Source organism: Lampris incognitus, unplaced genomic scaffold, assembly GCF_029633865.1.
Source record: "Lampris incognitus isolate fLamInc1 unplaced genomic scaffold, fLamInc1.hap2 scaffold_146, whole genome shotgun sequence".
Taxonomy (NCBI): Eukaryota; Metazoa; Chordata; class Actinopteri; order Lampriformes; family Lampridae; genus Lampris; species Lampris incognitus.
This window is the reverse complement of record NW_026611113.1, coordinates 37,666-65,448: the sequence shown is the minus strand read 5'-3', so window position 1 is coordinate 65,448 and position 27,783 is coordinate 37,666. Positions and strand designations below refer to the sequence as shown.

General features: G+C 46.0%; 1 protein-coding gene across 1 annotated transcript; it reads left to right on the top strand.

Annotated features, from left to right (window-relative positions):
* On the top strand, positions 1-27,360 carry rprd2b (regulation of nuclear pre-mRNA domain containing 2b). Its single transcript, XM_056301776.1, has 11 exons — positions 1-196; positions 19,856-19,985; positions 20,160-20,344; positions 21,096-21,148; positions 21,269-21,395; positions 21,511-21,686; positions 22,011-22,296; positions 23,846-24,103; positions 24,639-24,806; positions 25,259-25,409; positions 25,509-27,360. Exons 1-11 carry the CDS (start codon positions 1-3, stop codon positions 27,358-27,360), a joined length of 3,582 nt encoding a protein of 1,193 aa, XP_056157751.1.
* Positions 27,361-27,783: the final 423 nt, after the last annotated feature.

Here is a 27,783-nt window from a genome sequence, read left to right as displayed (position 1 = left end):
ATGGCGGCGGGCTCGGGAGCTGCGAGCGGCCACGGAGCCCGCGGCTCCACCGCGGCGCTGGAAGCGTCTCTGGACCGCCGCTTTCAAGGAGTATCCAACACCATGGAGTCGATACAAGGACTTTCGAGCTGGTGCATCGAAAACAAGAAGCACCACGGCCTCGTCGTGCGCTACTGGATGAAGTGGCTCAAGAAATGTGAGTAGCGAGTCGGAGCTAGCTTAGCCGGGCTAAGCGCCGAGCTAGCTTAGCCCCCAAAACCACACTCCCGGGCTTTCGCGTTGCGCTCTCGGGCTCTCGAAAACCTGCCGCGTCGGTTAGAGTCGAGCGTTTCGGTGACCCCGACGCTGTTAGCTGTGCGTCGCGGTGCTTTTAATTCCCACGTAACTTTTTCTCCCCCCCCCCTCCCACACACAAATTTCACTTGCGCTACCGACTTCACGTTAGCGGCTAAGCTATAGCGCTATCATGCTAGCTGCTTGGCTAACCGCGCAGCCGTCGCCATGCTAGCCGTGTTTACAGTCCGGCCTCCTGGGCCGAGGCGAGTTGTGGCTCTGGCCTTGGGTATTTCAGCCTCGCTTTTGGGAGAAGCCCCCCAGATGGAAAGCTAAAGCCCCATGCGGCCCAGACCTCTCCAACGGGGGGGCGGGGGGGGTCGCCTTTTGTTGCAACAACAACCACGGCGTTTGATCGAGCGTGCAGGCTGTTCTGTGCGGCGCATTGCCTGCACAACACACTGCGGGAATACCCGAGCCAGAAGGAGAAAACTGGGGGGAAAGAGGGAGGCCACGGCCACACCGTCACACGTGTTGAATTGAGCTTAAAACGACTCTTTCGAAATCCGAAACGAGTTGGTCAGGTAAACCTCGGGCGCATCAATTGATAATCAGCTCCCCCCCCTGTGTGTGTGGGGGGGCAGTGGGCGCACACTTGGGTTACAGTCCCCCCCCCCCACACACACACACAAACCAACGAAACCCAGCGCAGAAAACCTCGACCTGGTTGCCAGCAAAGTGTCAATAGTTCATCTCCATCTCGAAGTGGTAATTAACAGAAGCTGAGACGTGCTGGTCTTCATGCTCGCAGCTTGGGCTCCGCAGCAGTTGTCAAGGTAGGGGTGTCATGGCGTACCCTTTATTGACGATAAGCATGATGTTTAAAAAGCGAAATATTGATATCGTGTTAATAATCCATTGCATGTTGTCCATCTCGGGAGAGAGAGAGATCCCTCCTCTGTTGCCCCCCCCCCGAGCTTTCTTCCTATTCTTTTCTCCCTGTTAAAGGTCTTTTTTTTTAGGGAGCTGCTCCTTATCCCATGCGAGGGTCTAAGGACATGATGTTGTGTTGCTGTAAAGCCCCTTAATAATACACGTGATAATGTGGCAAGCTGACTTGAAAGAAGGAGGCAAGAGACAGGGATCTCATTTTAATGGCAGCTCCATGTCCCATACACCAGTGGTTCTCAACCTTTTTGGGGTCCTGGACCCCCTAAGTATTTTTGATCTACCCTGAGGACCCCTCCACCTGATCTTGGGGGAGGGGGGTTGCAATTTGATAGAAACAGTAGAAACTGCATTTTAAATTGCATTATAGCATTTATTCACTCTTTGGGGCAAAAATAAGAGCTTTCAGTTGTAACTTAGATATAGTTAACAAAACAGAATTCTTATGCAGTAACTTTCAGATAGATGTAACAAAACAGAATATGTATCCAGTAACTTCCAGATATATGTAACAAAACAGAATATGTATTCAGTAACTTCCAGATATATGTAACAAAACAGAATATGTATTCAGTAACTTCCAGATATATGTAACAAAACAGAATATGTATCCAGTAACTTCCAGATATATGTAACAAAACAGAATATGTATTCAGTAACTTCCAGATATATGTAACAAAACAGAATATGTATTCAGTAACTTTCAGATATATGTAACAAAACAATATGTATTCAGTAACTTTCAGATATATGTAACAAAGCAGAATATGTATTCAGTAACTTTCAGATATATGTAACAAAACAGAATATGTATTCAGTAACTTTCAGATATATGTAACAAAACAGAATATGTATTCAGTAACTTTCAGATATATGTAACAAAACAGAATATGTATTCAGTAACTTTCAGATATATGTAACAAAACAGAATATGTATTCAGTAACTTTCAGATATATGTAACAACAGAATTTTTATGCAGTAACTTTTAACAATGCAAACGGGAGCGAGATCTCTTATTAAAATACAATAAATGACACTTGTGAAACAGATGTAATTAGAGAAAAAAGTCCTGTTACCCTTTATAGTTTAGGTAGATAAAGGTCTCAGTCACATTTGAGTAAAATAATCCTATTTCTATAAATGTCATAGGGTCTTTTTTTTTAAAGACATTTTATTTTCACGGACCCCTTGCAATTACACCACGGACCACTAGGGGTCCGCGGACCCCCGGTTGAGAAACACTGCCATATTTTATTTTGCCCCCAAAATGTCTGGCGAACAATTTGAACGCGAATGCCAACAGTCCCAGAATCCCTTGCGCGCACCCCCAGCGCACAACCGCCGATAAAGCGACCGCCCCTCCGTGACGCCATGATGCAGTAACTAGCTAGTCTGGCGATCGCCCGAATGAAGTTGTTGTTATAAATGATAAGAAATGTGTTTGCGAGCTTGAGGTGGTTTGGACATGTGTGGAGGAGAGATGCTGGGTATGTTGGGAGAAGGAAGGATGCTGAATATGGAGCTGCCAGGGAAGAGGAGAAGAGGAAGGCCAGAGAGGAGGTTTATGGATGTGGTGAGGGAGGACACGCGGGTGGCTGGTGTGGCAGAGGACAGGAAGAGATGGAAACGGATGATCCGCTGTGGCGCCCCCTAACGGCAGCAGCTGAAAGTGGTAGTAGTAGTAGTAGATGCTTCCGGCTATCAGTCTGTTTTCACCCAACTCCACACACGAACCAGTGCTATGGTTCGGATCTACCTGAAGCGGGAAGAGCGCCCCCTTACGTTTGCTTATGAAGAGTCGCCACCGATCAGCATGGCGAGGGACGCTGGCGAGTAAAGAGCAGGGAGAAGTCAGACCTCTGCTTCGTCAGCCCGCCCAGACCTTTGCGTCACGTGTCCCCGTGAAAAATCGTCATCTTTAGGAGTCTGTTGAGGATCCGACAGCTAAACATCTCAGGAGACTCGACAACAGTTTAATCATTAGTCTTTCTTTTACTGAACCGTGGTTGGGAGCCGTCCTGGTGTTGAGCTGTGTTCGTCGGATAACCGGGAAATCCCGAAGTGGAGTATTGTTGTTGAGTGAACTGAACTGAACTGAACTGATAGTGGTAGCCGGGAAATCCCGAAGTGGAGTATTGTTGTTGACTGAACTGAACTGAAAGTGATAGCCGGGAAATCCCGAAGTGGAATTTAGTGTAGCGACCAGCGGAGGTGGTTGCTCTGACCGTCGGCGGTTCTGCGCTGGGGGGAGCGCAATGGCTGATGGGAACGTTAACGTTCTTGTTAAAATTGTGTTTTAGTGATGTAGAAGACCATTTATTGACTGCCTGGCTGTAGGATCGTGACTCAGACGGTTGTGAACTCGGGGGGGGGGGGGGGGGTCATTGTGTCGTTAGTTCTGGCCGGTGTGTCAATAAAAGAGCACTTCCGGTGTTGTGTGGCGTATGGGACACGGGAGCTGCCAATAAAAAGAGATCTCTGGGGCGCCCCCCGGTGGCTCACATAGTAGAGCGTGTAACACATAAGGCTGAGCGAGTCCTTACTGCAGCAGCCTGCGTTCGAGTCCGGCCTGGGCCCTTTGCTGCATGTCATCCCCTCTCTCACCCTCGCTCTCTCTCTCTCTCTCTCACCCTCGCTCTCTCTCTCTCACCCTCGCTCTCTCTCTCCCCTGCCTTCCCTGTCTCTCTCTCTCTCTCTCTCTCTCTCTCTCTCTCTCTCTCTCTCTCTCTCCCACCCTTGCTCTCTCTCTCACCCTTGCTCTCTCTCTCCCCTGCCTTCCCTCTCTCTCTCTCTCTCCCGCTCCCTCGCTCCTGCCTTCCCTCTCTCTCTCTCTCTCTCCCTCTCTCCCCTGCCTTCCCTGTCTCTCTCTCTCTCTCTCTCTCTCTCTCTCTCTCTCTCTCTCTCTCTCTCTCTCTCTCTCCCTCTCTCCCCTGCCTTCTCTCTCTCTCTCTCTCTCTCTCTCTCTCTCTCTCTCTCTCTCTCTCTCCCTCTCTCTCCCTCTCTCTCTCCCCTGCCTTCCCTGTCTCTCTCTCGCGCTCTCTCTCTCTCTCCCTCTCTCCCCTGCCTTCCCTGTCTCTCTCTCTCTCTCTCTCTCTCTCACCCTCGCTCTCTCTCACCCTCGCTCCCTCTCCCCTGCCTTCCCTGCCTTCCCTGTCTCTCTCTCTCTCTCTCTCTCTCTCTCTCTCTCTCTCTCTCTCTCTCTCTCTCTCTCTCTCTCTCTCTCACCCTCGCTCTCTCTCACCCTCGCTCCCTCTCTCCCCTGCCTTCCCTGTCTCTCTCTGTCACTGTTAAAATGAAGCAGAAAATGCCTAAAAAAATAATCTTCAACAAGAAAAATAAACAAATCTCAGCCTCTCGACTTCTTCCACACGGGCTCGCCACCGTGTTTACTTTATAAACTGAACTGAATGTGGAGCTTTTCCCCCTCTTAACATAACCTGTTAAAATTGACTGATGCGGTTGAGTTTATTTAAACTTAATGTTTTATTCCCCTGCCCGGTGAGTGATCATAAATTGGTTTGCGTTGTAAAGAAATAACCGGGGGTCATGTGTATTTCCAAACACATGTAGCCTTTGTGGGGTTTGACTTTGACTCAGACTGGTTTAAACTTGGTCAAACGCTGTGCTAGCTACCACCACAGTGTGTGGCTACTGCTGCCGCACAAAACCATGTCGTGAAAAATACGAGGAAAAATGATTTAAGGACACGGTCGGTGGACATTAAATCACAGTAGTAGCAGTAGTAGTAGTAGTGGTGGTGGTGGTTAGTTGTCAGCCTGTGGTAAACTCTGTCCCCTGCTCCCCACAGGTGATTTTGTTTCAGTTGCCCCTGTATTGATGGCAGATTTGAGGCCTCGTGGATCCTTGGTTTATCAGTTCATCTGGTTTCAGTCAATTTATCAGTTCATCCTTTTCACCACCCATGAAGTGTAATTGTTCTTTTTGTACGCCGTTATTGTTAGAGACTCTCTCCACCTCCCTACACTCGTGTTTTGAGTTTGGTTCCTTTGCCAAAAAAGAGCCAAAACGCACAATAAACAAAGTTAAAGATGAACTTGACAGGCGTTTGGGTAGCGTGGCGGTCTATTCCATTGCCTACCAACATGGGGATCGCTTGTTCAAGTCCCCGTGTTACCTCCGGCTTGGTCGGGCGCCCCTACAGACACAATTGGCCGTGTCTGCGGGTGGGAAGCCGGATGTGGGTGTGTGTCCCGGTCACTGCACTAGCGCCTTCTCTGGTCGGTCGGGGTGCCTGTTTGGAGGGGAGGGGAAACGGGGGGGAATAGCGTGATTCTCCCACGCGCTACATCCCCCTGGTGAAACTCCTCACTGTCAGGTGAAAAGAAGCGGCTGGTGACTCCACATGTATCGGAGGAGACGTGGTAGTCTGCAGCCCTCCCCCGGATCGGCAGAGGAGGTGGAGCAGCGACCGGGACAGCTTGGAAGAGTGTGATAATTGGCCAGGTACAATTCGGGAGAAAAAACGGGAGGGAAATCCCCCCCCCCCCCCCCAAAAAAAAAGATGAATTTGACTGAGCTTTTTTTTCTTCAAATTTTCTATAGATATCGCGATAATATCTTTATGGTGAATTCTTTTGGCTGTGATAATCGTGTAGTGAAAATCAAATATGGTGACAGCCCTGTATCAAAGTTTACTTTAGTTTTGCCAAATTTTTTTTATGCATTGTGTTGTTTGCTTTTTGCATCATGGATGTGTGAGAAAATTAATGGGTTGTCTCAGTATCCACCTTCTCCATGTGTAGCGTCTGATCTGTGCATCAACATCCTAGAGAAAAGTGGCGTTTAATGTTGGGATGCTTCTTTTGCGAGGCGGTAGCATTACCAAGGTTAGTTTGGTGTGACATTGTTGCCAATTTCATCATCAGTACTGGAACACGGTTGCTTTGTTAAATGGAAAGCAACTCATTAACCTGGAAAGGAGTTTGCTCAGTCATTCATTAACATAGTTATGGTTAACTAGTTGATCTCTATGAGGGAGCAAAAAAAGGTGATAGATTTTTTTTTGTTTTTGGCATTTTCCACCTTTATTTGATACCGATAGTTGAGAGAGAGGCAGGAAAGGCAGGAGAGAGAGAGGGGGTGACATGCATTAAAGAGCCCAGGCCGGATTCCAACCCAGGCCGTTGCGGTAAGGACTCAGCCTTATGTGGTACGCACTCTACCAGGTGAGCCAATGGAGCGCCCCCTGCATGTGTATTATTAACATGATATCAATATTTAATTTTTAAAATGTCATTGTTATCATCGATACCAGTATATTGCAACACCCCTAGTGTCTATAGTTGCTTTATGTATCTAGGCTTGTTTATATATATATATATATATATATATATATATATATATATTTATAATTCTGTCATGTCATTATGCATGCTCAGTAGTCCAGGTAAGAAAATCAAAGGAAGCTGAATCAGTTCTGACTGAAGAGGTCACGTTTCTGTGAATTATAATGTCACTTTTTGTCTCCATCACTTTTATAAATGCCTGATTAAACCATGTTCTTTTGATTGTGTTTCTAATTTCTGTAAACATTTAGGCCATTATGGCATTCTCTTCCTGCCACTGAAGCCCTTTTTTCTCACATGCAATATTCTCTGCAGATGATTCTGCAATTTTTTTTTGATGGCCTTCATCGAGCAAGTTCTGGCAGCTTCTGGAGCATCCGTTAGCTTCTTTCCTTGCAAAGGAGTTGGCAACATTGTTTGCAACCTTTTTGGTGGAATCTGCCTTTATAAGCCTCATTCCTGAATGCACAACATAGGGCTGCAGGTCTACTGAAGACCTCACTCCTTCAAATTATTGCTTGCACTGAGGGCGAGCGCTTGCATGGTGCTGAGTACTGCGAGGAGATGCTCAGTAATTATTGCTCTATTGCAATGAGAGGTTTCATGATAAAAGAAATATTTCTTCTTTCTCTTTATTTGTATTGTAATAATACACTTATAAATTTCATCGTGAGGGTTTGTCTCTTATCAGTACTTTTGGTTCATTTTTGTTTGTTTGCTCTACAAACATTATTTGATTCATTTTTGTTTGTTTTACATTTGTTGTCCCTGCTTTAACAAAGTAGATTTGGCTTTTGTTGTGAAATTTAGCAAAAGCTGAAATTTGTTAGTTTCTGAAAGAAGTGGAGCACTCATGGTGCTATGCCCCAAGAAGCATCACAGTCCTGTATTTAGTCGTGAGCGCTCAATGCACCGTTTCAATAGAAAACAATACAAATACTACAGGAAGCACTCTTGTGCCCATCTCCTGTAGACACATGGCATTTGTCTATTGAACACAATCTCACCAACCATTACTTGCTCTGTAAGAGGAGTGCTTTGCGTCTAGGACCCTGGGGGGTCCATGCTTAAGTGTCAGTTTGTTTCATACTTGGGCCATCTTTCAACAGTTATCCCTCTGGCGGCACAGTGGTTAGCGCAGTCGCCTCGTAGCAAGAAGGTCCTGGGTTCGAGCCCCAGGGTAGTCCAACCTTGGGGGTCGTGCCGGGTCGTCCTCTGTGTGGAGTTTGCATGTTCTCCCTGTGTCTGCGTGGGTTTCCTCTGGGGGCTCCGGTTTCCTCCCACAGTCCAAAGACATGTAGGTCAGGTGAATCGGCCGTACTAAATTGTCCCTAGGTGTGGGTGGGTGGGTGTGTGTGCGTTGCCGTTGGCGTTGGCCTGGCGGCCTGTCCAGGGTGTCTCCCGCCTGCCGCTGAATGACTGCTGGGATAGGCTCCAGCATCGCCATGACCCTGAGAGCAGGATAAGTGGTTCGGATAATGGATGGAATGGATCCCTCTATTTAAAAAAACCCTTGTAATTACTTTGAATATTTATTGTGATGTGTTGTTCATAAATATGTAGTCTTTGGTGAACTAGCATGGTTTATATTATCTTTGGTGTTGGTGAGTTATAGAATGGTTGGAGGGAGACGAGAGTAATCGATGGATTACGCTCAAGGGTGGTTTCTTTTGAAGACCATGCTGATGAATGACTCAATCTAGATTTGCAAATTTCTGTACATAAAAAGAGCTCGAGTGTTCATTTTCCATCGGATCTCTTTGACGCTTAACACAAAGTTCTTTCTTTGGAGTAGACAGATGGTGTTAAGGTAGATTTGAGGCAATAATGGTTCCTAAATCCAGTATTCTTGGTTTTTATAAGAAGTATTGTATTTCATGGCCACTCAGGTCTTCGTGGTGTGAGGAGTAATTTCAACACTGTTGTTTTAATACGCAAATGCTTTCATAATTGAAGAAAACTTTGATGGCATGTTGACCAGGTCTTCCCTTCACACAGCTGCAGGCTGTATTGACAAATGTGGTTTGTGGAATGGAATTTTGAACTGGAGTTGGCCCCGCCCACTGCTCCTAGTGTACAGGAGGGGTTAAGTGCGGAGGACGAATTTCGTTTCAATGTATGCGAGTACTGAGAAATGACAAAGAAACTGTACATAAATATAACAGATCTTAAATTTGTCGGCGCTAGTATGCTGTTTCTGCGTTTCTGTTTCACAGTGCTTTCTTGGACGTTGTCTCGGATTCGGGGCCTATTATTATGAGCGTTTATGTAGGTCTCTAATTTATCCATGATAAGAAAAAATTGTCACAAGCTGTTGGGTCACAAAAGTGCATGGATAGGACCTCGTTGAGCCAAATCCCTCGGGATTATAAATGCACATAAAACACACCAAACCTTTTGGAAAAATTTTTTTTTATTAACAAATAACAATACAAACAACAATGCTGTGGAATAACAGAATCCCTAACAATTAATATCTTTAATTAAACCGGAAGACATGAGTTGCAGTGTTATGCTATCCATGACAGCCAAGCGCGGAGAATTGTCTGGCTGAGTACTTCCCACATCATGTTCACACAGTCTTCCATCTTCTACTTCTACTATTTGATCCTTGGCTCTGCCCTGACTCTCTTCCTCTTCTTGAGCTCCAGCGTCATCCTACAGACCCACCATCCAATTCTGCCACCTTGCAATCGCCATTCCCTTTAAGATCTCGCCTCCTACATAAGATATAGTCCACCTCTGTGCACCTTCCTCCACTCTTACACATCACCCTGTGTTCCTCCCTATTCTTGAAATATGTATTCCATCCTTTTCGCAAAATCCACCACCATCTGTCCTTCCACATTTCTCTGCTTGACCCCATACCTACCCATCACCTCCTCATCACCTCTGTTGCCTTCACAAACTTGCCCATTGAAGTCTGCTCCAATCACATCTCTCTCATCTTTGGGTACACTCTCTACCACGTCATCCAACTTACTTCAGAATTCTTCTTTCTTTCCATCTCGCACCCAACTTGCAGGGCATATGCGCTGATAACATTGATCATCATACCTTCGATTTTCAGCTTCATACTCATCACTCTGTCCGACACGCTCTTCACCTTCAACACACTCTTGACATACTCTTCCTTCAGAAATAACCCTACCCCATTTCTCCTCCCATCCCCACCATTGTAGAAGAGTTTGAACCCACCTCTGATGCTCCTGGCCTTACTCCCCTTCCACCTGGTCTCTTGCACACACAGTATATCTACCTTCCTTCTTTCCATCATATCAGCCAGCTCTCTCCCTTTACCAGTCATAGTGCCAACATTCAAAGTTGCAACTCAGACCTCTATATATACTCTTACCCATCCCTCTCTCCTTCTCATTCGCACAACAGTAGCATAGTTTCCACCAGCACCCTGCTGGCCAATGACTGTTGGCGGTTGTTGGAAACGAAGGCCATGACCGATCTGGTAATCTGATTTATGAGCCGCATATTTGATTTGGCGAAGGTTTTACGCTGGCTACCATTGCTGACGCAACCCTCTCCATTTATCTGAGCTTGGGACCGGCACTAAGAATGCACTGGCTTGTACATCCTCAGTGGCTGGGTTTGGTTGTTAAGCAATTGTGCTGTTTATAAGGTTGGGGGATACCTGCAGTCAGTTGAGACTGACAGAATTCACTTGGATGAGCGATGAAACATATCTCCCACTAAATGTTGTGTCCAGATGAACTAATTCAACTTTCTGGGATTTGCTTACCTGGATTATTGAGCATGCATCAAGGCGAGATGGCATATAGACATGAAAACAGAACATTATAGTAATCAAGTCTGGATGAAACAAATGCATGTATTAGAGTGTCTGCATCAGCCATGGACAGGAAAGACCGAATTTTAGCTATGTTACACAAGTGAAAAAAGGCAGTCTTGGTGATTTCTTTAACGTACTTATCAAAGGAAAGGATGGGATCAAACATAACACCAAGGTTTTTGGCTGCCACACTTTGTGAAATCAGAGTTGTTGATTGTTATCGTTACTTGATCAAATTGGTGTCTGTGTCTAGCAGGGCCAATGACCAGCGTCTCGATTTTATCCAAATTTAAAAGCAGAAAGTGTAGCGACATCCAGTTGTTCTCAGCAGCCAAGCAGGCCTCTAAATTAGTCCTTTGAGTGTGATCATCAGCCTTTATAGGCACATAAAGCTGAGCATCATCAGCATAGCAATGGAAATTTATTCCATAACTCTATATAATTTGGCCAAGAGGTGAAATGTAAAGAGAGAAAAGTAGAGGGCATTAACTGAGCCCTGAGGCACACTATAACATCAGAGAATTTTGATGTAATATTACTATAGCAGACACAATGTGTTCTTCCAGAAAGGTAAGACTTAAGCCAAGAGAGAGCTAAGCCAGAGACTCCAAAATTACAATTTAATGTGTCTAATAGTATACAGCAATCAATGGTGTCAAAGGCTGCACTGAGGTCCAGTAGTAGAATCACAGAAGTGGAATCAGAGTCCATAGTTGGTGAAAGATCATTGACCTCTCTGGTCAGAGCAGTTTCAGTGGAGTGACAGGTCTTGAAAGCTAATTGAAAAGGTTCATATAGGTGGAAGAATGGAAGATACTGGTCGATAGTTATTAAGAGACCCTGGATCAAGGTGCGTTTTTTTAAGTAGAGGTTTAACCATAGCTGTCTTAAAACTGCTGGGAACAGTACCAGCAGTAAGTGATAAATTAACAATGTCTAGCATTGTAGGTCCCAGGAAAGGCCAGAGGTCTTTAAAAAGTTTTGCTGGTAAGGGGTCAAGTTGGCAAGTAGTTGGTTTAGAAGCTGACACGAGCTTAGTCAAAGTATCAAGAGAGATAGTCTCAAAAGCTTTTATAACAGGGACTATCAGTGACTCATAGTATAGATGTGAGTTTGGTAAGACGGGATCAACAGGAGTAGCTGGAGTTGAAGAACCCATTTTGTTTATCATCTCATCAACCTTATTGCAGAAAAAGTCTAGAAACTCATGGGCTGTGAATGGTGAGCAGCTGATAGACGGCTGCTTTTTAGTAAGTTTAGATACAATGTCAAAGAGAAATCTGGGGTTACGTTTATTAATATAGATTGAGAGACATAAACTGTTTTTTGCAGCAGATAAAGCATGCATGTATTTCAATAAACATTCATGCCAAGATAGGTAAAAAAAACGTCCAGTTTTGATTTTTGCCATTTACATTCCAGTCTTCTGCAGGCCCACTTAAGAGCACGTGTCTTGTCGTTAAACCAGGGTTTAGGCCTCTTTAGTCACCTAGCTGTGGTAGTGAGAGGTGCAACTGAATCAAGGAGACTAGAGAGGGACACGTTTAAGTCACTAGTGAAATTTTCGACAGAGTCGGTCACTACAGTGAAAGGAACCAAGACTTCAGGCAGCTGCTGGCCAAATGCAGCTACAGTGGAGGGACCAATGTGGCGAGTGGCAATTACTTCTATGCCGGCATTAACTGGACAGGCCAGTTATGCTTCAGATTTGATGAGAAAATGATCTGACACAGCAGATGTGGTTGGCAAGACATTCAGATCAGAAACAGCTATCTCTTTAAATAAAACCAGATCAAGGGTGTTACCCACGCAATGGTCGACTCTTGAACAAACGGAGCCAAACAAACTGAACCAAAAAGTATCAACTAGCTCCAGAAACCCTTTACTTAGAGGATCAGCCGCCTTATTCAGATGAATATTGAGATCACCAAGCATTAGAATCTCATCAGAATGAGTAGCAAGACCTGAGACAAATTCTCTGAATTCTTCACGAGAATAGTGAGTAACAGCCAGGAGGTCGATAGAGTATCACAATTTTGACTCAGCCAAGTCTATTCATGGCTGAGGGAGATGGACCAAGAACAAGACCCTCAAAAGACTGGAATATAGATTCAAGTCTACAAGTCAGATTGAAAATAGATTTGTATATTAAGGCAACATCCCCACCTTGTTTATTTGCCCGAGCTACATGGGCATAAGTACAGTCGGGTGGGAAAGCTTCATTGAAGGGAAGGAAAACACTTGGTTTCAGCCATGTTTCACATAACCCAATCATATTGAAACTATGTTCAAGAATCAGATCACTGTCTACCAGAGCCTTGGGTAGTAAGGCTCTGGTAGACAGTGATCTGATAATTATGAAACCAAATTTAAGTATCTTGTGGAAGTGATCAGTAGTAGGCAGAACTTTAGAGCTACCAATAGGTGAAATATTAATTGGAATTAGACACCTTGTTGACAATTTTAATGACCGACGCTTTGGACAATATGTGGTCACACTTTTGATAACATTAGATGTTTGGTTCTGTAGATTATTAGGTACTTTGTTGCACATCTCACCACCACCAGTGGTAGGGCTAGGGTTAGATTATTGTGATTTACACATTTAGGAGAGGAGAGCTTGGGAGCAATATAGCAGGGTAGGGAGATGGTCTCAATGTTATTGATCAAGCTTTCAGTCTGATTTGATTTTTCTGATTTTGATATACTCTATTGATCCCCTTGGGGAAATTACACTCTGCATTTAACCCATCGTAGCTGTGTAGCAAGGAGCAGTGGGCAGGGATTTGAACCCAGGACCTTCTTGCTGTGAGGCAACAGCGCTAACTAAACATATTAATTAAACTCCACATCTGCACTAGATTTAAACCTAGCAGGCTCTCTAATCACCTGCAACCGGCTGACTGGTAAGTCCCTAGTGTCAAACTAAATGTAAACGGCCATCTATATTGCTAGACAAAAGAGCGGTGCCATCCCAAGTAGGGTGAATGCTGTCCGCTTTTGGTAGGTAAGGGCGGCCCCAGAAAGAAGGCCAGTTATCAACAAAGCCGAATCCCTGCTCATTACAGTAACGAGCCAGCCAGCGGTTCATTGAGGTGAGCCAACTGTACATCTCTTCATTACCCCACACAGATAAGGGACCAGAGACAATTAATCGATGCCAACACATCTTTCTGGCAAACTCAAGTGTTCTGACTAGGCTGGCTTTTGTGATCTCTGATTGCTTCATCCTAGCATTATTGGTGCCGACATGAATAACAATGTTGCTGAAAGTAGTGGTACTGTGTGCTTGGGTTCCTTGATTCTCTCTCCGTGATGTCAGCACCCTAAGATTATCCTCTATGTCGGAGACTTTGGCCCCGGGTAAACAGTGAACCGAGGTGGGCGAAGATAATCTAACATTGCGGGTAATGGAGTCTCCTATCATTAGCATGCGTTGCTTTACTCTGTCAACAGGAGCGGGAGAAGCACACTGGCCGGTAAGACTACCAACAGGGCTGGTGAGTGAAGAAAACCAGTGTGTAGTCGGCAGAGGTGACTGCAGACCAGGCCACATGACCGGTGGCTTGCTCTTGCGAGCCTTCCCACGCCAGTAAACAGACAAACTCCACTGCACCTGCCGACGATGCTGAGCTAGTGCTAACAATAGCAGGTCTGCTGTTAGGCCCGGGGCTAAGGCCATCTGAAATGCCTGTCACATCTAACGTAATCCTAGCTGAAAGAAGCTGCTCTAACTCACGGACACATCTGTCTAACAGAACAGTCACCACAAACCATTGTTTTAACGAGGCTGCTTTGACTGCGAATGCAATAGAGCTAACTGCTAACTTAGGCTAAGCTTGAAGCTAGTAACAAACTAGGAATGATAGGCTGCGTACTAAAAAAGAGTCGTATAAGAAAGAAAACTAGATAATTAGCGATAAGTGAATTAAGCACAGAAAATATCTAAATCAGAACAAATAAAGAAGTTAGGGCAGAATATAGAGAAGAGATAGTAAGAAAATAAACAGCAGCTATCGATCTCACGAAGCTGCCTCTCACGAAGGTAGAAGCTGAAAACAACTGGCAGTGACATCCAATTTTCCACATCAGTTTTCTAGTTTTAGTGGGGTTCTAGCCGCAGCATCAAATTGGAGTTACGGAAACCAATTCTCTATTCACCTGTTCTGAGTACTTGGTGTCTCCAAACACACACAAGTCAGTGGATATTCTTACATGGGTGTTGATGTCACTAAATTTCCTGCTTCTAAATTTGGATACAACTGAGATCCTGCTAGATGCAGACACCAATTTGATCAAGTAACGATAACAATCGACAACTCTGTGGTTTCACAAAGTGTGGCAGCCAAAAATCTTGGTGTTACGTTTGATCCCAGCCTTTCCTTTGATAAGCGCATTAAAGAAATCACCAATACTGCCTTTTTTCACTTGCATAACATAGCTAAAATTCGGCCTTTTCTCTCCATGGCTGACGCAGAGACTAATACATGCATTTGTTTCATCCAGACTTGATTACTGTAATGTTTTGTTTTCAGGTCTACCACATTTTATCACTAAAAGTCTTCAGATGGTTCAGAATGCTGCAGCTAGAATCTTAACTAAAACTAGAAAATTTGACCATATGTACACCAATTCTTGCCTCCCTTCATTGGCTTCCTATCCATGTTAGATCAGAATACACGGTGCTTCTGCTGACTTGTAAAATCCTAAATGGGCTTGCTCCGTCTTACCTGTCTGATCTCCTTAAACCATACATTCCTTCTCGAGCTCTCTGCTCTCAAAATACAAGGCTCCTGTGTGTTCCCAAAGTTAAAAAAAAAGTCGACTGGTGGCAGGGCCTTTTCCTGTTGGGCCCCGTTCTTATGGAATAACCTGCCTGCTGCCATCAGACAATCAGAGTCTGTTGAGCCCCTTAAATCCAAACTTAAAACTCATCTTTTTGCCTTAACCTTAGTTAAGGCAATTAGTTGCCTTTACATCGAGTACTTCATGACCTCTACTGTGTGGCGGGTCAGTTTCTGTCTCAATGAATATACCAAACACTGTTCCGCCAAAGAGACTATAGCGTATAGATTATTGACTATTGCAAACTGTTCTCTCTCTCTGGCTTTCTCTCTCTGAATGGTGTCTTCTCCTTTCTCTTCTCCCGTGTACAGGTAGGCCTCGGGTTACGAACGTTCTGTTTTTGAGTCTGTTCTGATGTCGAATTTGTATGTAAGTTGGAACAGTTAGGTAGAGTTCACATCTCGCGTCAATTAGTCAATTGTTTGTCTTAGTATATAGTATATATTTTACCTAAAACATCATAAACATAATAATGCAGTAATAATAATAAATGTAACTACAGTACAGTATTTATAATTAATTGTGAGAGAATGTGTGTATAGAGATAAAAAAAACATCAATTAGTCAAATGTTTATCTTAGTATATATTGTAGCATTCACCGCTATAAAAAAAAAAAAGCCCACTTCAAAACTTACAACTGAGTGTTGCTTTATTCACGGCTGTTGTTGGCCACAGCCACGCCGTACAGACTGCCATTAAAACCGACTACCGGTTGTCTCTCTCTCTCTCCAAAGACCTGACCCACTAACCCTTGACCCGGCAGCAGTGTACCACCCTCCCGCCCCTCCAGAACAGCAAAACCTCTCTCCCAACTATGTACAGCTAACACTTATACCCCGCCCCGCCCCCTGAGTGAGCCTGAACACACTACATTTCCATTCCATTATCCAAGCCACTTACCCCAATCGGGGTCTCGGGATGCTGGAGCCTATCCCAGCAGTCATTGGGTGGCAGGTGGGGAGACACCCTGGACAGGCTGTCACAATATTTTACCTAAAACATTGTAAACATAATAATTCAATAATAATAATAAACGTAACAACAATACAGTATTTATAAGTGAGAGAAGAAACATTACAGAAACATGTCTTTATACATGCTCAATAATCCAGGTAAGAAACTCAACATACAACGTTGTGTCCAGATGAAGTGATTCAACTTTCTAAAGGAACATTTCTTACATTTCAAACTCCCCACCTGCCACTGTCCCTGGAGTGGGTCACAACCGGCGGGCGCTGGCCATTTGACGCCAGAAACGAGAGCCCGCTCGGGGCTCGCTTCCCCGCCTCACCGGGTAAGTGAAAAAACGATAAGAGCGTTTCACCTCTCTCTGATCTTTATTTTGTCCGCTTTCACTTCAGTCGTGATCGTTTTTCTTTTCTTCGATGCGTCACCATCACTTGCGTCAGATATACACTTTGAAGCCATGATGACGAGGGTAGACACGAAACATTTTAAGTGGAAACAACGCACACAACAGTGTTCACGCGATCCAACTTAAAACGGCGACAACGGCGTGGCTTTCTCCGTCGGTCCGACGAACTGCCTAAAACGCGCAGTGTTTTGAGCGTCATGCATCACACAACGTAGTCCATCCGTTCGTTAGTACGAGCCACTGTGTGTAACCTGATTCTTTAAACTAATGGGCTTTACGGAGGTCGGTTCGTAAGAAACGGGGGTTCGTAAGAAACGGGAGTTCGTAAGTCGGGCATTCGTAACCCGGGGACTACCTGTATGTGAATGGTGTGATGTGAGTCTCCCCTATGTGCATGTGTAGTCTGTCCTCCTGCCATGGTGGTGATGGTGGTTGCGTGGCTCAGGTCCTGGGTTGTTCCAGTGGCATGCTGACACTGCTTGGCATCCTCCTCATCATATTGTTCACATATCTTATAATCCGATTATAGTTCTGTTATCCTCTTTCAGTGTTGTATTCTGTAAATTGTGTTCTATTCTGTACACACAACATCCATTGCACTTAGTCTGTCTTGGGAGAGATTACTCCTCTGTTGCTCTCCCTGAGTTTTCTTCCTATTTTTGCTCCCTGTTAAAGGTTTTTTTTTAGGGAGTTGTTCCTTATCTGATGCGAGGGTGTAAGGACAGGATGCTGTGTTGCGATAAATCCCACTGAGGCAAATTTGTAGTTTATGATAATGGGCTATACAAATAAAATGGACTAGACGAGGGGGCGACCGGGTAGCGTAGCGGTCTATTCCGTTGCCTTCCAGCACGGGGATTTGCTGTTCGAATCCCCATGTTACCGCCGGCTTGGTCGGGCGTCCCTACAGACACAATTGGCTGTGTCTGCGGGTGGGAAGCCGGATGTGGGCATGTGTCCTGGTCGCTGCACTAGCGTCTCCTCTGGTCGGTCAGGGCGCCTGTTTAGGGGGGAGGGGGGAACTGGGGGGAATATCGTGATCTTCCCACGTGCTGCGTTCCCCTGGTGAAACGCCTCATTGTCAGGGGAAAAGAAGCGGCTGGCGACTCCCATGTGTATCGGAGGAGGCATGTGGTAGTCTGCAGCCCTCCCCGGATCAGCAGAGGGGGTGGAGCATTAACCGGGACAGCTCGGAAGAGGGGGGTGATTGGCCGGATACAATTGGGGAGAAAAGGGGGGGGGGGTCCGGGAAGAACAAAAGAAATTGGACGTATTGAAAGTCTCATTTGAAAGCAGTAAAATCTGTGGAATAATTTGATACAGTCATTTTGAACTTGAGGATATTTGCTGTGGTGAGTAGCCCTCTTACCTCGCTCATATTTAGATCAGCACTAACCTCGTGGGTGTGTGAGCGAAGGGTTGTGAGTTTATCCTTTCATTGATGCGAAGTGGGATACTGCTTAACTCGGTGTATCATGAGCATATTTGTATTCTTTTGACTGCTTCTAGGCGGGTTAATTATACACCAACTGATTGTTCTTTCATTCATGTATTTAGTGAATCACTGATGCAAAACACGTTCGCAGTAACATTTGTCCAAGACAGAAGGTTGTGAATCATTGTGATAATGCGTAGCTGATGGGTTGTGCTTGTTGCTGCGTTATGTTCTGTATCTTGGCTTTCAACTGTTAACCTGTAGTACCAGTGAACGCCATAGATATACTGGAAGAGTATATTGGTAGTAAATGGACAATATTCTTAGATTTCTGTGATTGGCGATATAGAGCTTAGTTATGGTTGTAGCAAGAAGGTGGAGTTTGGGTAATGTTGGCAAAGTTGCTTGTGAGATTATGTATTTAGGCGGCCCGGTGGCGCACTGTCACCTCACAGCAAGAAGGTCCTGAGTTCAAACCCTGGGGTTGTCTAACCCTGGGGGGGGGGGGGTCATCCCAGGTCCTCTGTGTGGAGTTTGCATGTTCTACCCGTGTCTGCGGTGGGTTTTCTCCAGATGCTCTGGTTTTGTCCCACCATCAAAAAGACATGCATGTTAGGGTTAATACTCCTGTCTGTGCCCCTGACCGAGGCATGGCAAGATGAACTGGAGTTGGTCCCCGGGTGCTGCATGACAGCTGCCCACTGCTCCTAGCTACACAGTTAGGATGGGTTACATGCAGAGCATAATTTCCCTACGGGGATCAATAGAGTATATCAAAATTTAAAAAAAGAAATCAGACATCCTAACACCTCTATGACTAGATCATTAAGCATGAGGTGAAAGTGACATTAAAGGGTTTGTAGCTTTTTTTGTAGGGTGCCTAGTCTACTATTACTACTACTACTACTACTACTACTACTTTCGGCTGCTCCCGTTAGGGGGCGCCACAGCGGATCATCCGTTTCCATCTCTTCCTGTCCTCTGCATCTTCCTCTGTCACACCAGCCACCTGCATGTCCTCCCACACCACATCCATAAACCTCCTCTTTGGCCTTCCTCTTTTCCTCTTCCCTGGCAGCTCCATATTCAGCATCCTTCTCCCAGTATAACCAGCATCTCCCCTCCACACATGTCCAAACCATCTCAATCTTGCCTCTCTTGCTTTGTCTCCAAACCGTCCAACCTGAGTTGTCCCTCTAATATACTTGTTCCTAATCCTGCGCTTCTTCGTCAGTCCCAATGAAAATCTTAGCATCTTCAACTCTGCCACCTCCAGCTCCACCTCCTGTCTTTTCATCAGTGCCACTGTCTCCAAACCATATAATATACCTGGTCTCACTACCATCTTAGGGTGCCTAGTAAATTAGCTTTTATTTCTTATCAATGAATTGTGTTGCTAAGCTATCCAAGTTGCTGGCTGGAGCTTTATGTTGCCTGGTAGCATTAGCTCATTGAACATGCTATTCAGGGAGACTTAAGGAACTGTTGGTGACCTGCCAGTTTCAAGACTGCTTATTTTCTCTATCTCAGGTTTGACAAATTTGTACTTGAACTAAGTTGACTAAAGTCTTGGTCTAATAGATATTTGTCACTGAAAGGAATTCCTTGGTTAATGAATAACCAGGCATAGATTTCTCATCTTTTTCAAGCATTGCTCTATTGGGCCTATTCAGTTTTTCCTAACTGAACATGTTTTAATGCGTGTTTTGCTTTTGTATATACAATTTTTTAAAAATGTGCCTTACTTTTTTTTTTCTTTTGTTGCTGAATGACTTGCGGCAAACTCGTTTTGTTACCTTTTTGTTTAAAGGCTATGATTTTACCTTTACCCTTAACGTGTACTCCTTCTTTTCTGTCTCTTTTCAGCGGACACCAATCACCGATTGAATCTGTTCTACCTTGCCAATGATGTCATTCAAAACTGCAAGAGGAAAAATGCAATTGCTTTTCGTACAGCCTTTGCCGAAGTCCTCCCCAATGCTGCCCAACTGGTCAAGTGTGTGCACCCACATTTACTCTCTTTTACCTGTTTTTATATTGCACTTGCCAAACATTGGTTTAAAATGGGGTCTTAGAACCTTTTGCTGTCTAAAAGTAGAATCTCTCCGCTAGCCGCCGCGCCTACCTGTATTGACCTGTACCTTCATTCTCTGTCCATTTGCCTTGTCAGAGATGGGAAGGTGCGAAAGTCAGTGGAGAGGATCTTTTCTATCTGGGAAGAGAGGAGTGTGTACCCCGAGGAGCTCATTGCCCAGTTCAAAGCCGGTCTGAACAAAAAGGACAAGGAGAGAGAGCGAGAAAAGGAGAGACAGAAGGAAAAAGAGAAGAAAGAAAAGGAGACCCTACTTCCACCAGGTCAGTTTGTCACCCGTTGACGTTGTTGCTGTTCCAACAGGCTGGAGTTGTCATGTTTATATTTATGTATGTACATACATACAGACAATTAAAGGGGAAACCCTGAATGCTTGACCCCTAAAGTGAGGGGGGTCTGTGCTCTGTTATGCTGTGGGGGGCATTTTCCTGGAATGGTTTGGATCCACTTGTCCTCTTAGAGGGAAGGGTCACTGCAGATCAGTACAAGATTATTCTGAGTGATCCCTTTTATCCTATGGTGAAACATTTCTATCCTGATGGGAATGGTTTCTTCCAGGACGACAAGGCCCCAGTCCACAGGGCACGAGGGGTCACTGAATGGTTTGATGAGTATGAAAATGATGTAAATCATATGCTATGGCCTTCACAGTCACCACATCTCAACCCAGTTGAACACCTATGGGTAATTTTGGACCAAAGTGTTACACAGCGCTCTTCACCACCATCATCAAAACACTAAATGAGGAGTATCTTTTGGAAGAATGGTGTTTCATCCCTCTAGCAGAGTTCTGAGACTTGTGGAATCCATGACAAGGAGCAGTGAAGCTGTTTTGTAGGCTCGTGGTGGCCCAACACCTTACTGAGACACTTTATGATGTTGGCTTTTCCTTTAATTTGTCACCCGTGTGTGTATGTATGTAAATGTTTGATTCAAATAACCATCCATAGGTATTGATTCCAGTTGCATGTGTATCTGTCTGCTGTGAAGAATCTGCTTACGTTTCTTTTCCAGCCCAAGCCAACCCCAAAGCTGCCCTCAAGTCGAAGATAGTGGCCGAGTTCACAGTAAGTCTATGATCTCATCCTCTGCCTTCAATTTTTCTCTCATTGTTTCTCAGCCAGCACACACAACACTATATTTTATAATTTGTACTCTTAACTTTTCTTCGTCATCGTCTTTTCTAGCCCCAGTCGTTTATAGAGCAGTTGTCGGGGCATAAGCGAGCAGTTGAGGAGGAGGAATTTAAGGAGAAGCAGCTGGCAGCTCTCAGGGTGGACGTCTGCAGCACAGAGGCCCTCAAGAGACTCAAAGGTCAGGTGCCATTGGAATCACTATTGTTTCCAGCATTGTGCATAGAACCCTGTAGGCTCGTCTATTTCCCGTTGTTTTTCTCTGCTCCCTAAAGCCGTATTCCTCTTATCTTCAGACAAGGCCGGAGGGAACAAGTTTGTCAAGGACTTTGAGGATGGCAGTCTGAAGCTGCAGGAGTTTGTCAGCTTTCTTGAGAAAGAGTTGAAATCCGGGCCCCCTCTGCTGGAGGCTCTGGGTAACGCTGACATTTTCTATGAGATGCAGTACAAGGAGGTCAAAATCGTGGCCAATGTAAGTATTTTGCCACATTTTTTCCCTGCATGTTCTCTGGTTAAGTCGGGAAGATCTTGTGATCTGTGATGGCTTAGGTCTTAGATTATACATAAAATATCAGGTGTTTCTGTTGCTTCCACCTTTGGATGTATTAATTGGTAAAGTGTTCATCAGAAAGTTTTAAGATTGAGTAGTTAACGTTTCTGTGAATTAATTAACGGTGAATCAACTCCCGAGAAATTCTAAAATTGTATAGATGTGATGATGAGGAGATAAACATGCAATCTCATATCTCTCATTCAACCCCTTTTGTTTTCTTTTCCTTTTTGCCCATTTACTCAGGCATACAATACCTTTGCCAACCGCGTAGCTAGTCTTAAAAAGAAGCTAGATACCCTCAAGTCGTCTCTCCCTGGACCTGAGGACTCTCCCATCCCCTCACCTTCCGAAGACGCCCCCTCCCCCACTGGCTCAGACTCACCCTTCCTGGGACTGGCGGCCAACAGGGCCCAGCTAGACCCTGAACTAGATGGCAAGGCACTGGATGAGGGAGAAATTGCAAAGGACAACAGAGATCCAGAGGACATGGATATGTCCGATGAGGAGGCTGACAATGCCTGCGCTCAGGGTTAGTGTCCACAAAAATGTTTTTGGCTCTGTTCAACTGGATTGAATGTTCCTCTGTTGTGGCTCACAGCTTTTATCTGTGTATGTCTATCTGTAGTGTTGTGAGTCAGATTTCGCCATTTGAGGGCATCCGGGTAGCGTGGTGGTCTATTCTGTTGCCTGGCAACACGGAGATCGCCGGATTGAATCCTCGTGTTACCTCCGGCTGTTACGTCCGGCTTGGTCGGGTGTCCCTACAGACACAATTGGCCATGTCTGCGGGTGGGAAGTCGGATGTGGGTATTTGTCCTGGTCGCTGCACTAGCGCTTCCTTTGGACGGTCGGGGCGCCTGTTAATGGGGGAGGGGGAACTGGGGGAATAGCGTGATCCTCCCATGTGCTACGTCCCCCTGGCAAAACTCCTCACTGTCAGGTGAAAAGAAGCGGCTGGCGACTCCACATGTATCGGAGGAGGCATGTGGTAGTCTGCAGCCCTCCCTGGATCGGCAGAGGAGGTGGAACAGACAGTGACTGGGGTAATTGGCCGGATACAGTTGGGGGGGGGGGGGGTTCACCATTTAAAAAATGTTCTGTCTTCCTTCCATACTGCCTTTATGTCTGACAAACTTAACTCGACCGCTATTCACCATTGCTAATTACCACAAGATACAGTTGATTGCTTGGGATGATGTGACTGCATTACAGTTTCCCCAATACCTCCTTTTAACCATTTATCGTTGCCTTAGCAATGTTTGTCACCTAATCTGGCATTATCCTGGTCTGGTTGTCTGGGTGCTTGGGACGACAAATTTTCAATCCTGGGCAACCAAATGTAGTCAGTGCAAAGCCCAACAGACAACTAGAAATCCTCGTCTTTGTTCTTTTCTCGTGTTTTGCTCAGTTGGTTTATAAAGGTACTATAGTGGTCACAAACTGAAATGTTATTTGTTGTTCATAATTGGGAATTTTAATTGGCTCTCCCTGCGGTAGGAAGGAATTATTTTGGTCTTCGTTGATCATTATTTTCTGTCTGACACATGATATGAAAGATACATTGCCGCTTGAATTATGTTAGGCTAGTTTGTGGCATGTAATCACCAATTACACTGATTGCAAATGAACGTTTATGAAGGTAAGAAATGAGGAGTCAACAAACCTTGTGCAGGATGTGGAATACATCCCCCGTACATCTGAATATTTTTTTTTAGCATTGGTGGAGCATGTTAAAAAAAAATCAGTCGACGAGGGGACAAACATGTCTGAATCTGTGTGGTGATTAGCGATAGCGGCTAATTTTGCACTATCCATAATTTTATGACAAGCGGTTCCCTAGGATAGCAAAGCTAACCCTGAATGTATTTTAGTATTGGTCAGAGTGCACGGTAAATTTCTGTAAGATTGATTCTTTAACTCATGTATTGTTTCAGTCTGAGTGGAGGTTAAGCGTTAAGCGCATGAGGTTAAGCAGATGCAGGACCAGCTGTGGCAATAGTTTTAAGATCAATCAGTCAATCAGTTATTTTGCATGCAGTGAATTGTATTTTCATCAACTTGGAATTTGCCTCCAGCAGTTGATGACAAGAAAGACAAGATACCCTCTGCCGCTTCTAAGACCACAAAGTTGGCTGCACCGTCAAAGCTGACCCTTCCTGCCACACCTGCCAGAGCCTCCAAGGCCACCACCCCAGTCCCTACCACTCCCGTGACTCCTACCTCTGCCACTAGTCAGAGTGCGCCAGCCAACCCCCTGGGAGTCAACTTGGCTAACGTGGACCTGGGAAAAATCAGTTCCATCCTCAGCTCCATCACATCTGCTATGAAGAACACAGGTGGGAGAAGATAGTATAACCATGCTACATGATAACGAATTCACAAGCACAATAAGTGGCTCCCTGAAAACCCAGGAGTTGAAACAATGTGTCATGGCCTCCAATCTGAGAAGTCTATGTCTCCGTAGATTGGCACAAAACAGCCGACCATCATTCACAATGAGCGATTTTGGCCATGCCTTTAAATATTTGCCTGAGACAGCCCAAAAGGCCAAACTCATATTGTGTGTGTGTGTTGGGGGGGGGGGGCGCTTTATTTAAATGAAGACAACAATCAACATGATTGTGGCTTCAAATGAGAAAAATACTAGACAAAAACAAATTTCTCAGTTTGAAACGGTTCAAATTTACTTTTTGGCAGTTGGAATCACTTTTCAGCGTGCCAGTGAAACTTGGAGTTTAGTATCGTGTGTAAAGCAGACTTTTAGTTAAACAGCATATTACAAGATCATTAAACGTAATCAGAACACTGAAGTGAATGGGATCCATGGCGTTGCTTAGATATCTACCATCTGTGTCCTTCATTGATTATCAGCAGCAAGCCCTTCTTCTCGGCCCTCCCCTGGAACGCCCACCACCCCTTCTGGTCAATCAGCGGCGTCCAAAGCTACGTCTACAAGCCCTGCCCTGGCCAGCATCTTGTCACGAGTCGACATCACACCTGAGGGCATACTCAATGCTCTATCCAAGACAAATACACCTGGTGAGGCACATTCAAGAATACACTTTTCACTAGCTATGCATCTGTCAAGCTGTGTTTTGAAAATTTGGGGGGGGGGTGCATAAAGCTTTTAAAGTGAGGTAACATTTACCACAAAAATTTCAGCATTTCATTTTAATAGATTAAGTGAATGGAAAGGGCGATGGAAAATGAATCTTCACATTTCTGTAGTGTAAAGTAATTCTTCTCATCTTATCCACCTTTCTCTTGAATGTTTATGATGACATAATCTTGTTGCACCCTGTGCACAGGGAGAGTTCAGATTCACTTAAAACCAGTTCCCCAGCAGTTCTTACTGTAGAATTTTACAACATTTGGATGGAAACATGACTACTGCCAATGTTTAGACGGACAAAGGTCATTGTTGTTTTTTTAAACTACTTCCCTGCCTACTTAATTGTATCCCTGATACTCTCCTTCTCCCCTGGTTCCAGGTTTGTCCTCTTTGCTGCAGAGTGTGACAAACTCCTCCACAGCCCTTCCCGCCCGCACCTCCCCAGAGTCTGCAGCAAATAAGCCACCCCCTGTCACTCCAGCTGCCCTCAAAACCAAGCCCACCCCGGGAAACAGCATCAAACGAGACATGCCCGGGAGAACCAAAGATTGGGAGACGGAGAGAGAGTTGTCCCCTCCTCCTCCCCCTCCCCCTCCTCGCCCCTCTGTGGCTTCTGTCTCTCCCCCCAGTCTAGATTCCAAGATTAACAGTTTTTTGCAGGGTAATCCAGGGTTCAGTCTCAGTTTAGGTGATGGTAGTCCTTTAGGGGGTGATGGGGTGGACGGTACGCCAGTGAGAGATGAGGCTGCTGGCACTCCGACACAAGATGAGATCATGGACACACCTGGGCCCATAGCAGAGTCTCTAGGGTCATCTGGAAGTCATAACCTCTCACCCACAGCCTATCGCAGTGACCCCTGGGATGCTGTAATAACGCCGACTGGGAGTGGCAGTGACGGGGACTTTTTGGCCTCTTCCTCACGGTATGGGACAGTTAAGAAGAGTGCAGCAAAACTGAAGGAAGACGAAGCGATGACTGTGAGAAAGCAGGCTGCCTCTTCCTCCCTCACTGAGACAATGAAGGGTAGGAAGGAGGGCCAGACTAATCAGTTGAAAATAACAGGACACAGCAGGGCCACGGGAGAAAGAAGGTCTACTGCTGGCTCTCGTAAGACCAGCAGCAGCTCTGAAGAAGGTCTAAAAGGAAAGAAGGAGGGCAGGGTCAAAGGTCAAGAGTGCAGCTCTCCAAGTGGGGAGGCGGGCCAGTACCACCGCATTGAGACGCTGGTGTCACCCTGCTCTGAAGGAGCACCAATCCAAACCCTGGGCTACTCTAACCGGCCACTTGCCGGAGAGCGCATTCAGACAGTGGAGAGCATCCGCGTGATTGGCCGAGGCTCGCGGCGTGGGGGAGGGTCTGGCAGCCGGCCGGGGGCTGCCATGTGGTATGAGGAGGAGGAGTATATGGAAGCCCAGCCCCCCTCCCCCCATGCTGTCCCCCCACCTCTCAACATTGGCCAAGGAGGCCCTGAAGATATGACTCCCACCTTGCCACCGCCCCCTCCTCCTCCTCCTCCCCCTCACCTCCTCCCCCCACATCTTCACCCACCCCTTCCTCCCCCTCTCCCTTCCCATCCTCACTCGCACCCTCCTCCCCAAGCGCAGTTCCAGATGCCCTACCATGGGGAGAACCTCCAGAACCCACCTCCTCCCTCACATCTTGGCCAGCATCCCCCTCCTCCCCCTTCCCCTTTCTTCGGCGCTCCTCCGCTCATCCCTCGGCCCCCTCCCATACCCCAGCGCCCTCCCCCGCCACACAGCTTCCCCAATGTGCCCTCTGCCGTCATGGTTGGGGGAGTGCTGGTGCCAGTAGAACGTCACATACCCCATCTCCCCCAAGTCAGACCTGAAGGGGCAGAGCGAGCAGGGGGGACAGTAGGACCTAGAGGGGGTAAGGCAGCTCCCCCTCCTCTCATGTCATCACTACTTGGGGAACCTCCCAAACTACCCCGTTCCAATACAATTAAAGAATCCTTTGTCCCCCGACACGCACCCCCCCTCCACCGCCCAGGTGCCCCTGGTGCTCCTCCACCCTTATTAGGCAGGGTGAAGGAATCTGTAAACCTTCCTCCTCTATCCCCCTCTCCTACTCCTCCTACCTCCACCTCCTCCACAGCCTCCACCTCTACTCCTCCCTCTCCTACGGTAGACACCGCTCCCTCTCGCACCTCCGCCCCTACCCAGTCCCCTGCCCCTTCTCATCAGAAGCCCCCAGCCAGTCCCCCAGCTCAGCCCCGCGACCAAACCCCAAATCCGCGTGGCCCCTCCTCTACCCCCATCCCCTTGCTACACTTGCCCGGCCCGCGGCCTCCCATCCTCTTGGTCCCTGTTCCACAGAGACCCATGCTGCGAGGCCGGGCCCATAATCCACACCTCGGCCAAAACGTAGGGGGTTTCCGGGGGGGTAAGCGTTCGGGTCCCCCATTCACCAGTGGCCCCTTCCATGCACCGAAGAGACCCTTCCTACCCCCCCGCTACTGAAATGGTCACCTTTGACATGCTGAATGAGAAGTGCAAGCCACACGCCTAGCTAAACCCAACATGGAGAGTGTGTTAGCCCTGCTGGTATGAGCCTGGTTATCTTCACTATGTTAATCTAGCCTACATTTAAGCTATTTTACCAAGTTCTTTTTTGTAAATAGCCAATTGAACCTTGCAAACTGGGTAGCCAGTCCAGTCATCCCACACTGTCTGATGCAGTTGTCAGCTTATCAGTTGCGTAGTGCAGAGTGTTGTGTAACAAGTCCTAAATCTGCCCCCCCTTTCTTCCAGCCCTTCATACGCAGGTGATAAAGTTTTCAATTTCACTTCCAGAAGTATTAAAAGCCTAGGAGGAGCACACAGCAGAACTTCAAGTAAAAAAAAAGAGAAGCACAGGTGGTTATTCTTTTTTAATTCTCTTCC

Coding starts and splice junctions, on each gene's coding strand:
- rprd2b (XM_056301776.1), top strand. CDS start 1: ATGGCGGCGGGCTCGGGAGCTGCGAGCGGCCACGGAGCCCGCGGCTCC. Junction 21,396..21,510: donor GGCCCTCAAGAGACTCAAAG/GTCAGGTGCCAT, acceptor TCTTATCTTCAG/ACAAGGCCGGAGGGAACAAG. Junction 22,297..23,845: donor TGACAATGCCTGCGCTCAGG/GTTAGTGTCCAC, acceptor TGCCTCCAGCAG/TTGATGACAAGAAAGACAAG.